Consider the following 19632-nt stretch of genomic DNA (forward strand, 5'->3'; position numbering starts at 1 on the left):
CGCCTAGCTAAATACGCACTTACAGTTAATAGTGCGATAATGTGGAACGAGGGCCCTCCTGTTGTAATTCAAAACGCCTCTTCCACAACATCAGTTGTATTTGAGTTTATTCAGTTCAACAGAATCGTCTGTAACAAAAGAAAGTATAGTAAAGGATCAAAATGCAAGAAAAAAACCACGAAGACGAAAGTGAAAGTACAAGTGAACTGCAGGGACTGGTATTGCAATTTAGCCAAAAGAAAATGTAGCGGCCAAAGATAAAGAAAAACGAAGCGAAAAGAAAAGGGACCTTCTTTCAGTGTTCATCTCGTCCTAAAATATCATAAACCCTGATGTTCAAAAAACAAAAAAAAAAAAAAATAAATCATAAACCCTAGACCCTCTCTCTAGGTAAAGCTTAAATTAGGGTTTTTTTTTATACGGTATTCTCAAATCTCTCTATCTTCTTATCTGAATTCGCAGCCCTAGCAAGAAAACCCAGATTTTTGAAATGGGTTACGCGCAGCTGGTTATTGGCCCTGCCGGCAGCGGCAAGGTGAATTTCACTACCCAAAATTTACTGTAAGACTCACTCACTTGCAGCACAATCATATGGGAAATCAGTAAAAGTTAATATTTTTTTTGATGTTTTTGTGTACCCATTACAAGTTTTGATTAGTTTGTTTGCTTGACTTTCCATTTTTTGCTGTAATTTGCACCAACCGTTTGAATGTGGGATTCATAAGCTCATGGGTATTATTATGTTTGTATTTTTTATGTTATTATGTACCCTTTTGTAGTTTTGATGAGTTTGCTTTGCTTTTCGGAACTTATCGGCTTATTGATGTAATTTGCGGCAACATTGTTTGTACGTGGGATGCATCATAATCACATGGGCAATTACTATGATTAACATTTCTTGATGTTTTGGTGTGCCCAGTACTAGTTTTGATGAGTTTGTTGACTTCTTGTAACCTGTCAACTTAATGCTCTAATTTGCCCCAACAGTGTTTGAATGAGGAATACATTATGATCACGTCAGGATCGCTTGACTGCATTGTTTTGATGTTTTTTATATACCCATTGCAAGTTTTGATAAGTTTGTTTGCTTATTGGAAACAGTCGACTTATTGCTCTAGTTTGCACGAACACTGTACGGCTATTGGGAGGAGTATCAATATTGTTAATTTGGATCCTGCTGCAGAACATTTTGACTACCCTGTGGCCATGGGTAAGTAGTTAATTCATTTAGTTGCTCGTTTGTTTGGTTTCATGAACCGCACTTAACTTGTTCTCTGTTCTTTTCACTCCTGCAGATATTAGGGAACTTGTTTCCTTGGAGGATGTTATGGAGGAACTTGGTTTGGGTCCCAATGGTGGACTTTTATACTGCATGGAGTATTCTTTTTCCAAATTGTTCTTGAATTTTCTTATGTTCTTTTCGTTCTTTTACTTGGAATGATTGCTATTCTTTTGAAGGGCACTGCATGGAATCTTTGCGTGGGATAACAGCAGTGAATCATTTTGTACCACTTCTAGCTGTACTCCTCTCTCTAAATCTTGTAATTTCTTTGGTGAATGTCCTTAATCTTGATTCCTAGACACCTGGAAGACAATCTGGATGAATGGCTCACGGAGGAACTGGACAATTACACGGATGATGACTACTTAGTCTTTGACTGCCCAGGTATCCATACTAATCCGCATGTTTTGTTGTCATTATATTTTGTCATGCATTGTGGTTGAGATCTATTGATGGAAAAGTGGACTAAATTAAGGTTAACTTTTTCATGAATGATATTATTGTTACTTTACAAGGAAACAGCTGTAGTCGTAGCTCGGTGACATGTTTCTGGAGTTGACAGTAAGTCTCGTACTAGTAAAAGCAAAATTATGTCTAGGCTCCTAGTTCTCTGTGCGTGGGTGTTTGGAGGAATTTCTGTGAAACATAATAATCTTAGGCTTCCACTTGTGTTATAGGCCAGATAGAACTTTTCTCGCATGTGCCTGTGCTACGGAACTTCGTGGAGCATCTGCAGCGTAAAAATTTCAAAGTCTGTGTCGTCTACTTGCTTGATTCTCAGGTCTGTGATAAGTTTCTGTAGTTCTATCATGTAATCTTTTCCCAACAAATATTTTCGTCCTTCCTTGGAATTACTGTTTATAACCCCAAATAAATATATTTATTCTTCTATTGAAACAGTTCATTACGGATGTGACTAAGTTTATTAGTGGGTGCATGGCGTCTCTTTCTGCCATGATTCAACTTGAATTACCACATGTTAATATCCTCTCCAAAATGGACCTTGCACCGAGAAAAAAGGATATTGAAAAGTGAGTTACTCTATCCTCTACTACTTCTATTAACCCATCCTTATTGATCTGTTTAGCTTATTAAAAAGCTCAATTTTGTTTTGTATCTTTAATGTTCCAGCTTCTTGTATCCGGAGCCTCAAGTTTTATTATCAGAGTTGAATCAACGCATGGCTCCTCAGTTTGCAAAGCTAAATAAATCTTTGATTGAACTGGTGAGTTATAGTGCGCACGTTTCTTATATAATTGTATCCATTTGAGTTTGTGAATTGGAGATAGCTGTTTGGCGAAGCATACTTTCTTCTGGATAAGATTTTCCTTTATGGTTGTTCTGTATGGTTTGATTTGGACTCTTGGTTGTATTATCTGGTATCAGTTATCCTGTCAGTTGAGAAGCCATGTAACCTTCACTTGACTTCGGCTGTGGATTATATAGTAGAGGTTATATATAGTTTAGGGTTGTACCATGTCCTGTACCCGACTAACATCAAGTTTTGTGGTGATGGTTACGACTTGTGGTACTTATAGGCGTTTTTTTGTTAAACAAAGAAGTCATAATCTTACTGGCCACGATAAATTAGTGCATTAAGGAGTGACTATCTTGTTGGTTGGTTTGTCAGGTCGATGATTATAGCATGGTGAGTTTTCTGCCGCTAGACTTGAGGAAGTCAAGCAGGTGCACACTCTGTCTATGCACATTTTTCTGTATCTATCTATCCATCCATGCACGTTTTCCTCTACGGTCTTTTCATGCATGTATTGACTGTTCGATTGATATCATCTACGATAATGTTGGGGTTTCTTTTTGCACACACATCTTTTTGGCAGCATGAGCTATGTCCTGGCTCAGATCGATACCTGCATTCAGTTCGGAGAAGATGCCGATGTGAAGGTTAAGGAATTTGATCAGGAAGAAGATGACTGAGCTTATTAAACTTTTTTCCTCTTGATCGTGAAACTACCGTTGCAGCCCCTGCTGCAGCTGTTTTGAATTGTGAGGAGTGAAAAAGGTGACTCAGGGTAGTATTGTCAATCTACAAAACCAAATTATTAACGTGAATTATCGGTCGGTATTTCAGAGAATTTTATCTTATATGCGTCTACTATTAACGTGATTTTGAGTGTCTACTGTTGGATTGACGACATATTGAAAAACAAATCATTTTAACAATTGAGTTTAAAATACGAACATTTTGGTTAGATTGTCCGTGTTAGAATTTTATTTCCTTTTGGTTGGCAATGAGGCATTTGATCAATTCATCCAATTTCGTATCCGACGATCCACCTTTCTCCACGGCATGACGTACCATGGTCCCCTGTACCCCTGCCCTTTCCCTAGCCCTCCTCCCTTCCTCACCTTCCATCAACTCCTCCATTCCATCACAAATCACATAGCGATCTACGGTCGTGATCTTCTCTGGTTTAACCATCAGCCGGCCCTGCCTTCGGTCCCGTTGCAACATACATGGCATTCAGTGGTTGCTCTGCTCCCATTGGCCAAGCCAGTAGTGGGACCCCTGCTGACAAACTCTCCATCACTGAGTTCCACCCACAATGGCTCAGGAAACCCCCACCGTCGGATGCGCTAGGATGCTCCGCTGGTCCCCCCAATCACGTACAACCAACCCCCTCCCTTCTACCCTTCTCTTCCACCCTTCATCCGGTCTCCACGTCTTTGATCGAACGCCCGATATAAACCGACACCCTGCCATCTCCAACCCGTAAGCGATCTCGTCCATCTGATCATCCAACAATGGCATTTGTGTACCAAATGATACGTAGGTCACCACACTGGATCCGTCCTGCTTATGGCCAAATGTCAGACACGTGGTCAACCCATTAGATGGCACACGACACGTGGAATGTCAATTGGAAGACAGGTGAGCAACCCATCCATGCCAGACGACAGGTGGAATGTCAAATGATAGACACGTGTCCAACGTCCCAACTGTGGAAAAAGTTTGAGATTAGACAAAGTCGGCGGAACCCACCGTCAACCATCTCATACAGAAGGGCTTCAAATCGTGGTTTCATTTTCTCTTTGGCTTCAAACCATGATCTCACTACAACTATCAGAATTAGAATGAGTGGGAAAAGATTTTGAGTTAGGTTTTTTTATAGAATTTAAATGTGTTGATTTGTTCATAGGATTTTGTAGAGAGTTTAATACATAGATTTTGTGAGGCGCTACCTTTGTATTTCAATGTATTTACAATTAATCTAGGATTATATAGGTTTCAATTCTCTGTACGTACTTTGCCCTATTTTTGCTGAGTGAGTAGATTCTCTTTGCCGATGTGATTACAATTCACTGCACCTAAAGATGATGAAACAAGAATAAAATGTGATTAATTAGGACACCTTCTGAGTATGTTTCATGGACTTTTCATGGATTCAAATTTGAATTTTTTTGCAACAAAGTATAGGAAAATACTGCAAAGTTGATAGTTAGTATATATCATGTGTGGCCCGCTAATAAAACTTAACAAAAACAAACTTAAACATACGAGGATTCTCCATTTCTTATTGAGTAATTTTTTTATGCATACATCCGCCTGACATTTTTAATTCACACAAATTATAACTTGTGATTAAGGGAGACATATTAACTATGTCAACCACTCTTATTATAATGCATTGATGGCACACCATGAGTTGTGTTATCTTCATACAAATAAAAATTGCTCCTACTTTGTTAGGTTTTTTTTTTTTTTTTTTTTCTGCATTACTTCAATTCTTCTGAACTCTGGTATCAGGACCTTTCTGCATTACTTCAATTCTTCGTAACAATTGGCATCTTTATAAAGAGATCATCTACTTGAGCCATATTTTGTAAACTATATATGTGATGTGATAATTTGGTGGTTCGGTTCATTCTTTAAATCATCAATGAGAAAGAATTCAACCATCAACTGCTAGTTTGCAAAATATTATCTAAAAACATGATCTTCAAGGCATTTTCCTACTATATAATATTTGGGGCAGTTGCACACCAGATGCCTGAATAAAACTATGTCAAAATCGACTATGGTGAATACTAAATTATTTTTCCAAGTTCAAATTGGAACTCGTAAAGTAGGAAAAATCATGATGGAGCTGCGTAAGGACAAAAGCTCCTACATCATTCAATGATTTGAAGATATAAAGTGGGGTTTAGTTATTTGTTGTGTTATTATAGCTTGACGTGTTTTGAGATGTTGAATTTGTTTGTACAGCGGAATATTTCAAGTGAAAAACTTGCTTTTAGAGTGTTTTCGCCCCTCTAAATTGCACCACGTGGGTGGTTATATTTTTCAGACTCCAGGTGGTCGTAGGACCACATGGGTCTTTATTTTCATCCACACCTGAGTCCTGACTACTCCAACAATTGAAATATTGTAAAGATATGTTCCTATTTACTTTTCTTTCTTCAAACGGGAACCTCACTCACACTTGTATCAATTATACGTGATTAATTACATATGTTGTACACCTCTCCCCAAAACGTAACCTCTAGTCACGATGGACTCTAAAAACAACTCCCTTACAAGCATAATGTATCTCAATATGGCTAACACTCTTCCTCACTTCATGAACAAGTAAATTCTTTTTTTTTGGTAAATACAACTAATTTCTCTGTAATTTATGGTGGTCATGCATTGTTACATATATATATATATATATATATATATATATGCATGCATAAAACATCTCTTAGACGACCTATATTTTGTGGCATTGACACCATATTGATGTAAAATGGTAGCACAGTGAATCAAAGGGGATGCTCCACACTTTCCATAAATGAACTCAAAAATAGGACATTGTCATGAACACTTCACAGAACATCACATGGGAGTCTCCTTCAGTTACGTCACTACCCTGTTAGTAACTATATGTTCAAATAATGCAGGAGAGAGAGAGAGAGAGAGAGAGAGAGAGAGAGAGAGAGAGAGAGAGAGAGAGAGAGATGAAAAACTTTGAACAGAAGTAGTACTCTTGGGGAGGTCAGAAAACAAATCTAGATAAAAGGGCAATTCAAAAATCCAAGAAGCAAAAACATGAGGGTCCTCTCATTTTTTTTTTCTCTTCATAAAGACCATGACCTTCCTCTCCTTTTTCTTGTCTTTACATGAAAATAAAGCTCTTGAGTGCAACTTCTAGCATAAATGGATCCCGTTCAAAAACCTCCATTCATAAAAATAGCCCACTCTCCAAATACCCTTTTAACACCATCGCACACACACACCTTCCCTTTTTCCCATACATGAAGAGATGGACGGTTAATGGAGCAAGAAAGCAACACACATCAATGAGAACAACCAATAAAAAAAAAAACAAAAAAAAAAAGCACAAAGAACAAAGAAGCTATGTAGACCATTGGATTCCCATCCGTTTTTTTTTTTCAAAAAAGAAAAAAAGAGAGGAAAGCCTTCACGTGGGTGAGGCTTTTGTCCCACACAAAATCAATTTCAGCCCCCATTTAAGAGTCCCTATCTGTGGCGATTTTTGTGTGTACTCCAGCGAGACACTATACTATTGGGACAATTACTCCGCCCCATTAGAAGTTCTACAGTCCTTATATAGGAACATATGGTGGTAAAGATGGCTTTGAGAACTCTTATTGGAGATACTCTAAAATCTAAAAGAGAATCTTGTGTCCCAAAAAGAATATTGCCTCTAATAAAAAAAATCTCTATAATGCATATCTTAAATTCGAGATTTATATTATTACAAATTTCATATCAAATTTGGACCGTTGATTTGTAATAAAAAAAGAAAAAAAGAATAAAAAAAAAGCAGCATGTGATCGCGGGACTCATGCTGCAGCTGCGTCAACCGTTGTGCGAGACCGTTGATTTGTGTAGAAGAATATCATCTTGGGTGTTGAATTGGTTTTGATGTATCAAGCTTAGAAAGAAACAGTCAAAGTTATTACCTGTTTGATATAATTTTGGTGTTTTTTTTTTTTATTTTTAATTTCAATGCTTGTCACAATCAGCTTTAGAGCCCTCCGGCTGTATACATTTTGACAATTTTGGGGATGAATGAATTTTGGAATCGCAAGTGGAAATTCAGCAATTTGTTTTCAAAGTTTGAATCTTTACCCAAGTTGGAATCGCAAGTTGAATAATTTTGCTACTGATCGAGAAATATCGATCATCTATTTAGAATGTAAAATTTGCTAAATGTTGTACTGTTGTCACCAACTATTGCACTTAAACACCACAAGTTGAATAATTAATTATTATTTATATGTTTGCTAGAATAAGAAAAACTGTCAATTTATTCATATGTTTATCGAATTACAACCCTTGCGCTTTAGTAGCACAATTATTCGAAGAACATCAGTGAACTCTCAGTTAAGGGTTTCCTTCTCAGAAATTCACTTCGTCTTAAATTTTGCTGAACAGTGACAAGTCTCCTCGATGCATTTGCAGTGATAACCCACCTTGTTGCAATCCTTAGCGACTTTGCATGAAGCGTCGAACTGAAATTTTGCTTCGACCTCAAATTGTACACCTGCGTCGAACTAACAAATATATATATGCATGTGGAAAAGATAAGAAAAAGATGGAGAAAAATTGTAAATAAATGTATGCATGGTTAACTACTATTTTATATTAGCAGAGAATTGATATTCTATTGTTCAATTGGATTCACCAAAGCGAATATATTTTTTAGAAACAAAGCCGTGAGAACAGTAACTACAAACTAAAGAAAGTTGGTGAGAGAACCCATCAGCAACAAAGCCATCGAAGGCAACAAGGCCATCGAAGCAAATCTATGAGAGGTGGTGGTGTGAACACCCGCACCAAAGCTCTACATACTTGCCGCGTCAAAACGCGTTCATGGAAAGTGGCAACATATCCGAAATCATAAGGTTTTGAGGAAATCCATGGAGGTGGAGGTGGGGAAAATGGGGAAGGGAGAATGGAATTGATGGCTGACGATTTTGGAAGTTAAAGCACAGATCGGAGACGATGAACGAAAAAAAATGCAGGGGAAACTAAACTCGGAAAAAAAAAAAAAAAAACTCTCACAGGAGAAAGACTCTCACGAGAGAGAGAGAGAGTTCGAGAACTCTTGATTTTTTATGTTGTCATGGTTCTCCTCTAATGAGAGATTGATGACGTAAGAATAATGATTATAATTCCCAGAATTTTGTCTAGAAAATTATTTTCACTTTGGTGTTGGATAATCCATGGGTACAAGAACAACAATTATTGTCTGCAGCTTGAAGCATGAGAACGAAATACTATGATTTGGTCTCAAAATAATTTAGAGAGAATTGGATCCTCTCCTGAGTAGGATATCAGGATCTTCCTGATCTACTAACACGATCCGTAAGATTTTGATCCAACGGTTATAAACAGGGAATTCTTTTAAAAGTTATAATAATTGTAACAATTTGATCAAAATTCAATGACCCATGTTAGTGGGTCAGGAGGATCCTGATCTCTTGCTTATGAGAGGATCCAATTCTGAGAGAGAGGGAGAGGGAGGGAGAGAAAGAAGTGTCGTGGAGAAAAGCGATTTTGGATGGCAGCTTTTGCTTTTCTCAGTTCGGCTTTTGAACAAGTCTCTGGGAATAACTGTCTGGTGAAGGTGAGAAGAGGAGAGCATGTGTGAGATTGTTAGCAGATAGTGCTTTGTGGAATCTTAAAAAGCTCCCAACATTTCCAACCCAAAAGCTACCAACATTATGATTAAAATAATTATTATTAGTATTTCAAAAAATATAATTGTGTATTTTAAAATTTTTATATAAAACAAATACTTATATAAAGATTGCACAATTAAATTTTTGAAGTGTCGATAATAGTTTTTTTTGAAAAATATCCTATATATATATATACACACATATTGATCGTATTGCCAAATGATTTTATGGTAGAATATCAACTTTCTTCATAATACCATAGCAGACTGTCATGCGTGAGGCTCAACAGCTACACGTGCCATATAACATCTTTGTGTTGTCCACATGTTCGGTACACTTAAGAGGGCATGTTGAGAGTATCAGTCTCACATCGGAAAACAAATAACCTTGCATGTGCTTACAAATAAATAGATTACTTTCTATATTGTCAATTAATTTTACGAAAAATCTGAATTTTTTTGCATATATAAAAATACATATAATATAAATATTCTGCATGATGTAAACAAAAAATTCAAAACAAAATTGTAACAAAGATCCTCTCATGGTGGTCATGGTGGTTGGTGACCAAATCCACCATTACTTTCATGTCCTCCTCGAGATTCTCACATTCTCATATTTCTTGAAAAAAGAAGACGATGTTTTTGTAATTTTACTGAATGGCCAAGCGCAGGGAATGTTGGATTCCTTATGGTCTCAAGCAAGGCATTTCTCTGTTCCACATACATAATGACCGTTTTGTGTTCAATATTTGAGAAAAATTCAATAAATATCACCGGATAAAATTAAAAAAATATATGAAATAACACCCGTCTCTAGGTAAATGATATGTATGACTCATAAAAATTTGGTTCTATTTGTAGGAAAGTTTATAATATTATTCAGCATTTTATTTTTTGTTTTCTTGATTACCCAATTAACACTCTTAATCGCAAAAGATACAAATTCATTACTTTATTTTTAATTTTTTAATAATATTTGTCATTCAATGGGGATTATGAGATTATCTTTACAATAAAAAGATTATGTCATGTATCAATTTCAATCTCATTATTTGTCTATCTTTTTTATCACGCAATTGAAAAAGTAAAATAATTACGATAAAGATTTACCCTTACAGTGCTAGAAACAACCAATTTTCCTGCAAGGATCCGAGTACCAAATGGTCCAGGAATGGACGGCCATAGTTAATCCTTGAGATCTAATGGCTGATGGAAATAGAGAATTTTTTTACTAATTTAAATCCATTGTAAAAACGAAAAAGTAGTCTGCATAGTTTCCAAAAAAAAAAAAAGTAGTCTGCATTGTGATGAATGAGTGGAAGAGCCCTCCATAAACTTGTAAAGGCTGTAAAAGCAATAGGCCATGCATGTGGTATCGTGATGAATGACTCAGCATGGGGTCTTTTTGGGACTGTTTTTGGATTGGTGTTTGTCAAGCTGACTGTAGGGGAAATGATCCAATAAACTTGTATTTGGAAACCAAGTCCAAATACATACATGCGCTTGCCCTGGCCCTTGGGCTTAGTGTTGGTGTTCTGTTCTAGCATTTTTCTTTCGGATGTAAAAGTGCAAAAACTTAGTCATCTGTTATTACAGTATAATGATATTCATCTTCGTTTTTAAGTAAGAAGTCTTTCATTTTGTTATCGTCAAAAACGAATTTGAATTAAATTATTATGACTTGTCCATTATGAGATTTAGCTCACTCTCACACTCGTTAATATATGTAATGTTAAATGTAGCAAAGAATGTGAACACTCAAATTCGACTCACGTAAATAACAAAAATGATCGACTTAGTTTGATACCTAACTGTCCCATTAGATAGCGTAGCCTAAATATACCACTCACCATGTTTTCTTTATTTTGTGCAAGAACAAATAGAGAAAGAAAGCATATTTGGGCTCAAACAACTTTATCTAATTCAAGCAAGGAAGGAAGAGGACATTTATGAAAAACGGAGCCGAGGTTTGTGAGTATCTGCTCACCTCGGGCTTTCAGTTAGGTCCATGTGCAGAAAGAAACTCGTACAAGGAAGTGGAATCTTTTGCCATATATTTATTTTAAAATTTCGCGGGGTTTTTGTAGTAAGACTTGCTAATGCCTTGAAAGTCTTTACATGCCACCAAAAATAGTAGCTCCACCGATTTCTATCTGACTCGCTTCAACCTCTCTCTCTCTCTCTGAAATAAGCAGAAGCATACAGTCACTGCCTCTCTCTATAAATTGGAGCAGAAGCTCCCCATTAATCACCACTAACCTTCTCAATCACCCTCCCCTCTCTCTCTCTCTCTCTCTCTCTCTCTCCCCCCTCCCTCTCTGTGTAAAGAAAGCAGAAGCACAGTCACCTCTCTCTAAATTGGAAGCCGAAGCCCACTCACCTTCAGGCAATCACCCTTCCCTCTCCCTCTCCCTCCGACCCCTCCAGATTATACCTCATGGCTTCACTTTTGGTGTTCATAACCTTCTTGTTTCTCCGGCTCTGCACTGTCCAAGCAATGGTTCTAACGCTGCGGCCTGCAGTCTCCCCCATTTATCCGGTCGACTTACACCAAGTTCGCCTACAACATGTTTGAATATTTTCACGTGTCTTACGTGATCCCGTAGACGAACCTGGTGTAAGTCGACCGGATAAATGGGGGAGACTGCAGGCCGCAGCGTTAGAACCACTGCTTGGACAGTGCAGAGCCGGAGCAACAAGAAGGTTATGAACACCAAAAGTGAAGCCATGTGGTATCAACTGGAGGGGTCGGAGGGAGAGGGAGAGGGAAGGGTGATTGCCTGAAGGTGAGTGGGCTTCGGCTTCCAATTTAGAGAGAGGTGACTGTGCTTCTGCTTTCTTTACAGAGAGAGAGAGAGGGGGGGTGGGGGAGGGAGAGAGAGAGAGAGGGGGGGTGATTGAGAAGGTTAGTGGTGATTAATGGGGAGCTTCTGGTCCAATTTATTAATGGGGAGCTTCTGCTCCATTCCATCACAAATCACATAGCGATCTACGGTCGTGATCTTCTCTGGTTTAACCATCAGCCGGCCCTGCCTTCAGTCCCGTTGCAACTTTGTATCGTTTCAGAATGGTGTTACTACTTGGGAGATTGCATTTCAGAAATCTCAGGGACCGGTCACAATCTTTGGAGGTTAGATCCGAATTACTTCCTGGTTGTTAAGTTTTAAGGGAAAACACACTTGCTGTTTGTGACATAATAGTATGATGTTTTTTCTTCTTCCATTGCAGATATTATTCTCAAAGATAAGATAATCGAATACGATTTAGCACGACAGCGCTTGGGATGGCCAACCCGAGATTGTACGTTTATGAATCTACATGAACTGTTTTTTGTTTTTCTGATTTTTACGCTGATCATGTTTTAAAATTAATCTTTCTCAGGTTCCTTGCCTATGGATGGTTGTGAACGTAAGTTTTGGCAAAAATGAAGGCAGTAACTTGTTAAGGAACGGATGTACCAACTTGCTAGTTGGATTACTGGAGGTGCAATTGTATTGGATTTTATGTAAATAAACCTCAAAAGTTATAAAATTTCCACTTTCTGTTGTTGAATCTGTCTGTCTGCCTCTGCCCACTTCTACTAATAATAATACTCATATACTGTCGATCTTATTAACCAAAATAAACTTAATTAGTTGGAATCAGGTGGGACTTATCTTCAAAACAGTTAGAGGTAGTTGGAGTTAAGGGTAAAGGGTAAAAATGTAAAACTGTGCAACATAGTCTCTATATAAGTATAGTCTTAGAGACTTAGAGACTGAAGATGTAATATTTCCTTTTACTCAGAATATATGATTGAAAGCTCTCTCTCCTCTTCTTCGATTCCTTTAGTTTCTTCTTCTTTAAGATTTCTGTAATTCAATAGCGTTAATAGATCTTGCCATCGATGTACACTTCACAGTCGCGGACCGAATCTTCAATTTCATCAAGAAAGTAATTTGAGGAGGAAAAGAAAAGATGATGAATATATCGATTGAAAAATCGGATTGGAGTGTTGATTGCAGTAAACACTCCAATGCGAATGTTATGGGATCAATAATCGTAAAGGAAGAAAAGAGGGAGAAGTAGAGAGAAAAGGGGAAAGGAGATGAACTAAAACATTTATATTTTCATTCATAATCCTCCAAATGAGTAAAAGAGACTAAATACATAGAGCCTGAGCAATCTACAACCCGAAATATGTGAATGGGATAACTATACTAAATGGAATAGGCCCAATAGAATGAGGAACCTAACAACTCCATCCCGCCCCGAAAATAGGCTTGTATTCAAGCCTTAAGGGTAAGTACCTGAGCAGGACTGAAGCACCTGCCCCTGATGATTCCAATCTGTTTTTTCTGCTGCCCAGTTTGTGTAGAAAACCAGAATGATACCGGACTTAATTGAATCGTTCAATTCACCAAAGCTCTAGTGGCAAGGTAGCCAATGATTCCATAGCCCAAGCCAGAAGAATAATACCAATCCATTCATTAATGGTACCATGGAGTGCAGCTATCCACTCAATTTCCTCACCCGCAAGCACTGGGAGTAAAGGAGGAGACTTGGGCTTGGTACCACTACCAAGCTTCTTTTGTAAAAGATAGAATGGACAGAAGGAGCAAGTAAATTCACCTTGGTGAGCAAGGTCAATTGACTAGGCTGTTTGTGGTTGCTCTTTTCAATGGTTTGTGTAATCTTCCTTATCCTCCTGCTGAACATTTTCTCAACATTGTCAATATTTCTCACAACCATGTATGTTAGATGCAAACTCATTCCGCCAAAACCAACATTCTTTGAAAGTGTGTTATCAAGTGCTTCCATGGGTATAGCAACAGACTCTTTCCAAATTGATGCAATGAGCAACCATTGAAACATTATGTGTTAATCTACTTGTGTGAGTGAGGTTAACCTGTTGACCTGAACGTATTGCCTCTACGTTTCATATTGTGCTACTGATCGAGAAATATCGATCATCTATTTAGAATAAAATTTGCTAAATGTTGTACTGTTGTCACCAACTTTTGCACTCAAACACCACAAGTTGAATGATTAATTATTATTTATATGTTTGCTAGGATAAGGAAAAGATTTCAATTTATTCATATGTTTATCGAATTACAACCCTTGTGCTTTAGTAGCACAATTATTCCAAGAACATCAGTGAACTCTCAGTTAAGGGTTTCCTTCTTCAGAAATTGACTTGGTCTTAAATTCTGCTGAATAGTGGCAAGTCTCCTTGATGCACTTGCAGTGATAACCCAACTTGTTGCAATCCTTAGCGACTTTGCATGAAGGGTCGAACTGGAATTTTGCTTCGACCACAAATTGTACACCTGCATAATATTTATTTGGTTATTAACTAGAAAATATATATGCATGTGGAAAAGATAAGAAAAAGATGGAGCAAAATTGTAAATAAATGTATGCATGGTTAACTACTATTTTATATTAGCAAAGAATTGATATTCTATTATTCAATTGGATTCACCAAAGCGAATATATTTTTTAGAAACAAAGCCGTGAGAACAGTAACTACAAACTAAAGAAAGTTGGTAAGAGAACCCATGAGCAACAAAGCCATTGAAGGCAACAAAGCCGTCGAAGCAAATCCATGAGAGGTGGTGGTGTGAACACCCGCACCAAAGCTCTACATACTTCCCACGTCAAAACGCGTTCATGGAAAGTGGCAAAATATCCGAAATCATAAGGTTTTGAGGAAATACATGGAGGTGGAGGGTGGCAAAAATGGGGAAGGGAGAATGGAATTGATGGCTGAGGATTTTGGAAGTTAAAGCACAGATCGAAGACGATGAACGAGAAAATGACAGACACGTGTCATTTTCCCACTCTTCATTCGGTGTCCACGTCTTTGATCGAACGCCCCATATAAACCGACACTCTGCCATCTCCAACCCGTAAGCGATCTCGTCCATCTGATCATCCAACAATGGCATTTGTGTACCAAATAACATGTAGGTCACCACACCAGATCCGTCCTGCTTATGGCCAAATGTCAGACACGTGGTCAACCCATTTGATGCACACGACACGTGGAATATCAATTGGAAGACACGCGAGTAACCCATGCATGCCACACGACAGGTGGAATGTAAAATGATAGACATGTGTCCAACGTCCAACTGTGGAAAAAGTCTGAGTTTACACAAAGTTGGCGGGACCCACCGTCAACCATCTCATGCAGAAGGGCTTCTAATCGTGGTTTCATTTTCTCTTTGGCAGTGACGAAGCGAACCCACGAGTCCATTGAAGGAAGGTCGGCGGTGTTCTCACAGCCCTCCGGAAGGTCCGGGACGTGTGGAAACGGAATGACGGAGACGGCGATGGACGCCTGGTTTGAGAGTTTGGAGTGGATAAACGGTGCGTTTAGTTGATGGTGACGATGGTGACTTTTACGCCACCGTTTGATAGTTCCTTGGATATGTCTGTTAGACCAAGTCAATCTTATCCCAAACTAAGTTCCGCAACAAACTCTTTATAGGATAAGATTGCTAGGTTAGGTTTCAGTTTTGGATAATTCAAAAATAAGCTGTTGTGATTTTGTATTTTTGAATTCAAAGATCTCCATGTAAATAGGGTATTCAAAACCCTACTTGTAATCTGAAAGTATTGTATAAATAGACTGTGACCCATCATTATATGTGTGTGCAACCAAAAGCTGAAAACCCTAGTACTCTAAGTTTTACATGGTATTGAGCCACAGTCTAACGACAAACGATCCAATTTTTTTTCAACCCACTGACGCTTCCATGGCTGACACCAACAACACCAACTCCACCACTCACATCAATCCGTCCCCCCTACCCGCCATCACCTCTATGACTAGTGTGGTTAATATCAAACTTGACCGCTCGAATTATCCGCTTTGGCTCGCTCAGATTTTGCCTGTTCTCAAGAGCCGTGACCTGATGGGTTACGTTGATGGCTCCGTTGTGTGTCCTCCTAAGAATTTGGCTGGCTCCACTGCCGTTAACCCAGCCTACATGACTTGGATTCAACATGATCAGATGATTCTCAGTTGGATCAACAGCTCTCTCACTACTTCTGTTTTGTCAACAGTAGCAAGCAAACGCACGTGCCGTGCAACCTGGGAAGCATTGGAACAACGGTATGCGTCAACTTCCCAGAATCGTGTATTGTTTTTGCGTACAGAACTGCTGCAGACGAAGAAGGGTGACCTCTCTGTAGCTGACTACTTGGATCGAATGAATGCGATCGCCGACAACCTTGCTTTGGCTGGACAACCAGTAAGTGATGATGAACTGGTTCAAATTATTTTAAATAATCTTGGTCCTGCGTTCGAGATGACTATGAATGCAGCACAAGCTCGTGATACTCCAATCACTTATCCAACACTTGAAGCTCTTCTGCTGACCACGGAGAGACAGATGACGGAGCAGGCTGTGTTGACTGAAACTGCTCCGATCAATGCCTTTGTAGCGTCACGAGGCCGTGGTGGTCGCTTTCGTGGCACTGGACGTGGAGGCTCTCCGTTCAATCGTGGTGGTGCCATCAACAATGGCAATCAACGCGGTGGTATTCCTCGCAACAACACCTATCAACGTGGTGGTGCGTCTGTAAGTAATGGTGACCGGTGCAACCTCTCTGGTGAACGCATCAAATGCCAAATTTGTGGCAAACCTGGCCATCCGGCTCTGGACTGTTTCCAGCGGATGAATACAGCGTATGAAGGACGCATTCCCACCACTCGTCTTGCTGCCATGGCATCTTCTCAAGTGATGCCTATGAATGGAAACTGGCTTCTTGACACGGGTGCCAATGCTCATGTCACCCCAGACCTTCAGAATATTGCAAATCCAAAAGAATACACTGGTAATGAAAACATTGGTGGAGTAGGTAATGGTTCTCAACTTTCCATTGCACATTCTGGTTCGAATCAAATTTCAACTAAGTCTTGCTCATTTAACCTCCATGACATTTTACATTGTCCATCCGCATCCACTAATATTATTTCAGCACACAGATTCACCCTAGATAACCATTGCTACATACTAATATTTCCTTATTTCTTCCTTGTTAAGGATCTCAAAACACGGAAGACGCTTTTCCGCGGGAGATGTGAGAATGGATTATATCCATTTCCTGGTGGCGGTGGATTGTCCAACTATCCTATTTCAGTGTGTGTCGGTGTTAGAGTCTCGCCTCAAAAATGGCATTTACGTCTTGGTCATCCTGCTTCGTCAATTATTAAATTTTTAATTGCAAATAACCAAGTACCATCATCTGGTACAACTACTGTAACGTTTTGTGACTCTTGTCCCTTAGGCAAAAGCACTAAACTTCCCTTTAGCAAGTCTATGTCCGTGTCTTATTGTCCTTTAGAACTTTTGCATTCTGATGTTTGGAGTTCTCCTATTATTTCTAATGAAGGTTTTCGTTATTACTTGTTGTTTGTGGATGACTACTCACGCTATTCGTGGATCTTTCCTATGAAAAGTAAATCTGAAGTGTTTGGAATTTTTGTGACATTTAAAACCCATGTTGAAAAAATGTTTAACAAATCTATTAAAGCCCTTCAATGTGATGAAGGTGGTGAATACATGAGTCGCGCTTTCAAAACTTTTCTTGCTACACATGGGATTTCCCAACGTTTTTCGTGTCCAAAACATCCTGAACAAAATGGAATTGCCGAACGAAAGCATCGTCATATAGTTGAAACAAGTGTTACAATGCTTTCTCATGCTCATATGCCTCAAAAATTTTGGTTTGATGCATGTTCCACAGCTGTTTATATTATAAACCGGCTTCCCACCAAGGTTTTATCTAACGTGTCTCCCTATGAAAAATTGTTTCAAAAGAGTCCAAAATATGAGGCATTTAAAGTGTTTGGTTCAAAATGTTTTCCATTGATGACTCCTTATACACGGCATAAACTTCAACCAAAATCCAAACCATGTGTTTTCTTAGGATACTCACTGAATCATGAAGGATACAAGTGCTTGGACTTCTCCACGAGACTCATTTACGTGTCTCGCCATGTTTTATTTGATGAGGATTCCTTTCCTTTCAAGGAACTTGCATCTCCCAAGGAAGACGTCCCTATCACAGGTACACCTCTTTACCCTAATTTGATTTTAACCACAACACCCTCACCTACTTTGGTACCTTCCATATCTTCACCCAATCTTGTCGAATCTCACCCTAGCCTCAACAACCAACGTGAGTCAAACTTGGTGTCTAGTGAACAGCCGCATATCATGCCAACTTTTACTCCGCAACAACCTGTTTCAGATTTGGACCCTAATCCTAATGCACCTCTCACTACCATCCCTAGTGTAAATAGGACACCTCAACCTAGTTCCACATTAGGTCCCACCCATGAGCAAGACTTGGTTCACATTCCATCCGTGCAAAGTTCTCAGAATCCTTCTCCTTCATCAATTGTATCTACCACGTCATCTTCCATTCGAGAGACTCATCTTCCCCACTCAATAATAACACGGTCAAAAACTGGGATTCACAAGCCAAATCCCAAATATGCGTTGCATGCAATCACTGACTCCATGTTTGTTGAGCCGTCTTGTTTTAGTCAGGCTATTAAATATCCAGAATGGAGGGCAGCAATGGCACAAGAGTTCAGTGCTTTGCAAAGGTGTGGAACATGGACGCTTGTTCCTTATTGTCCTGGAATGAACCTGCTGCCAAACAAATGGGTGTTTAAAATCAAGCGACGTGCCGATGGTTCTCTTGAACGTCACAAGGCTCGCCTTGTGGCTAACGGTTATCATCAGCAATCCGGAGTGGATTATACTGAAACATTTAGTCCAGTCGTGAAACACAGCACCATTCGGCTTGTTTTGAGTCTTGCCGTGTCGAAGAAGTGGATGGTGCGACAGTTGGATGTACAAAATGCATTCTTGCATGGCTATTTGGATGAGGATGTGTACATGAAACAGCCGCCTGGTTTTCTTGATCAACAGTATCCTAATTATGTGTGTAAATTGCAGAGAAGTTTGTATGGATTAAAACAGGCTCCCAGAGCCTGGTTTCGACGATTCTTGAATTATCTGCTTCAACTTGGGTTTGAAGAATCATTATGTGATTATTCCTTGTTCGTGTTTAATCAACGAGGCGTTTACTTGATTTTACTTATCTATGTGGATGACATTCTTCTTACAGGCAATAATGATAAACAAATGCAATGGTTGATAGAGAAGCTTGGCACTTTGTTTTCTATGAAGGACTTAGGTCCTTTAAGTTATTTTTTGGGTGTCGAGGTTACATATTATGGGGAGAATATGCATCTTACACAGTCCAAGTATGCGTTGGATCTGCTAGAGCGCACCAAGTTTACTGCTGTAAAACCAGTATCCACTCCTGTACCTGCGGGACACAAGCTCAGTCAGTATGATGGTGAACCTTATTCTCATCCAGAACAATATCGAACGGTTGTTGGAGCGTTACAATACTTGACGATCACTAGACCCGATCTTTCTTATGCTGTGAACCAGGTTTGCCAGTACATGCATATGCCTCGGACTACACATTGGATGGCGGTTAAGAGGATTTTGCGGTATTTAAAGGCCACACATGCCCACGGTCTTGTCTACAAACCTGGTGATGTTCGGTTAAATGCTTTCTCTGATGCTGATTATGCGGGAAATCCGGACACACGTCATTCCACTGGTGGCTTCTGTATCTATTTGGGCACGAATTTGATTTCCTGGAGTTCGAAGA

The 19632-nt window shown here is 39.0% G+C and overlaps 1 protein-coding gene and 1 long non-coding RNA gene across 2 annotated transcripts; both read left to right on the plus strand.

The window, feature by feature from the left end:
• The first annotated feature begins 355 nt into the window (after window positions 1-355).
• On the plus strand, window positions 356-3407 carry LOC137740297 (GPN-loop GTPase 3-like). Its single transcript, XM_068480157.1, has 9 exons — window positions 356-535; window positions 1102-1210; window positions 1296-1377; window positions 1581-1666; window positions 1960-2063; window positions 2183-2313; window positions 2414-2507; window positions 2913-2968; window positions 3121-3407. Exons 1-9 carry the CDS (start codon window positions 491-493, stop codon window positions 3215-3217), a joined length of 804 nt encoding a protein of 267 aa, XP_068336258.1. The 5' UTR covers window positions 356-490; the 3' UTR covers window positions 3218-3407.
• Window positions 3408-11894: 8487 nt separating this feature from the next.
• On the plus strand, window positions 11895-12478 carry LOC137741084 (uncharacterized). The gene is made up of 3 exons (XR_011069201.1): window positions 11895-12067; window positions 12166-12237; window positions 12319-12478. It is a non-coding gene; the product is annotated as an uncharacterized lncRNA (long non-coding RNA).
• Window positions 12479-19632: the final 7154 nt, after the last annotated feature.

This window comes from Pyrus communis, chromosome 7, assembly GCF_963583255.1.
Source record: "Pyrus communis chromosome 7, drPyrComm1.1, whole genome shotgun sequence".
Taxonomy (NCBI): domain Eukaryota; kingdom Viridiplantae; phylum Streptophyta; class Magnoliopsida; order Rosales; family Rosaceae; genus Pyrus; species Pyrus communis.

Excerpts from the sequence above, each read along its gene's own strand:
- LOC137740297 (XM_068480157.1), top strand. The coding sequence starts at position 491 with ATGGGTTACGCGCAGCTGGTTATTGGCCCTGCCGGCAGCGGCAAG. Across the intron at positions 2,064-2,182 it reads TCTACTTGCTTGATTCTCAG|TTCATTACGGATGTGACTAA; the intron begins GTCTGTGATAAG and ends CTATTGAAACAG. Across the intron at positions 2,508-2,912 it reads ATAAATCTTTGATTGAACTG|GTCGATGATTATAGCATGGT; the intron begins GTGAGTTATAGT and ends TTGGTTTGTCAG.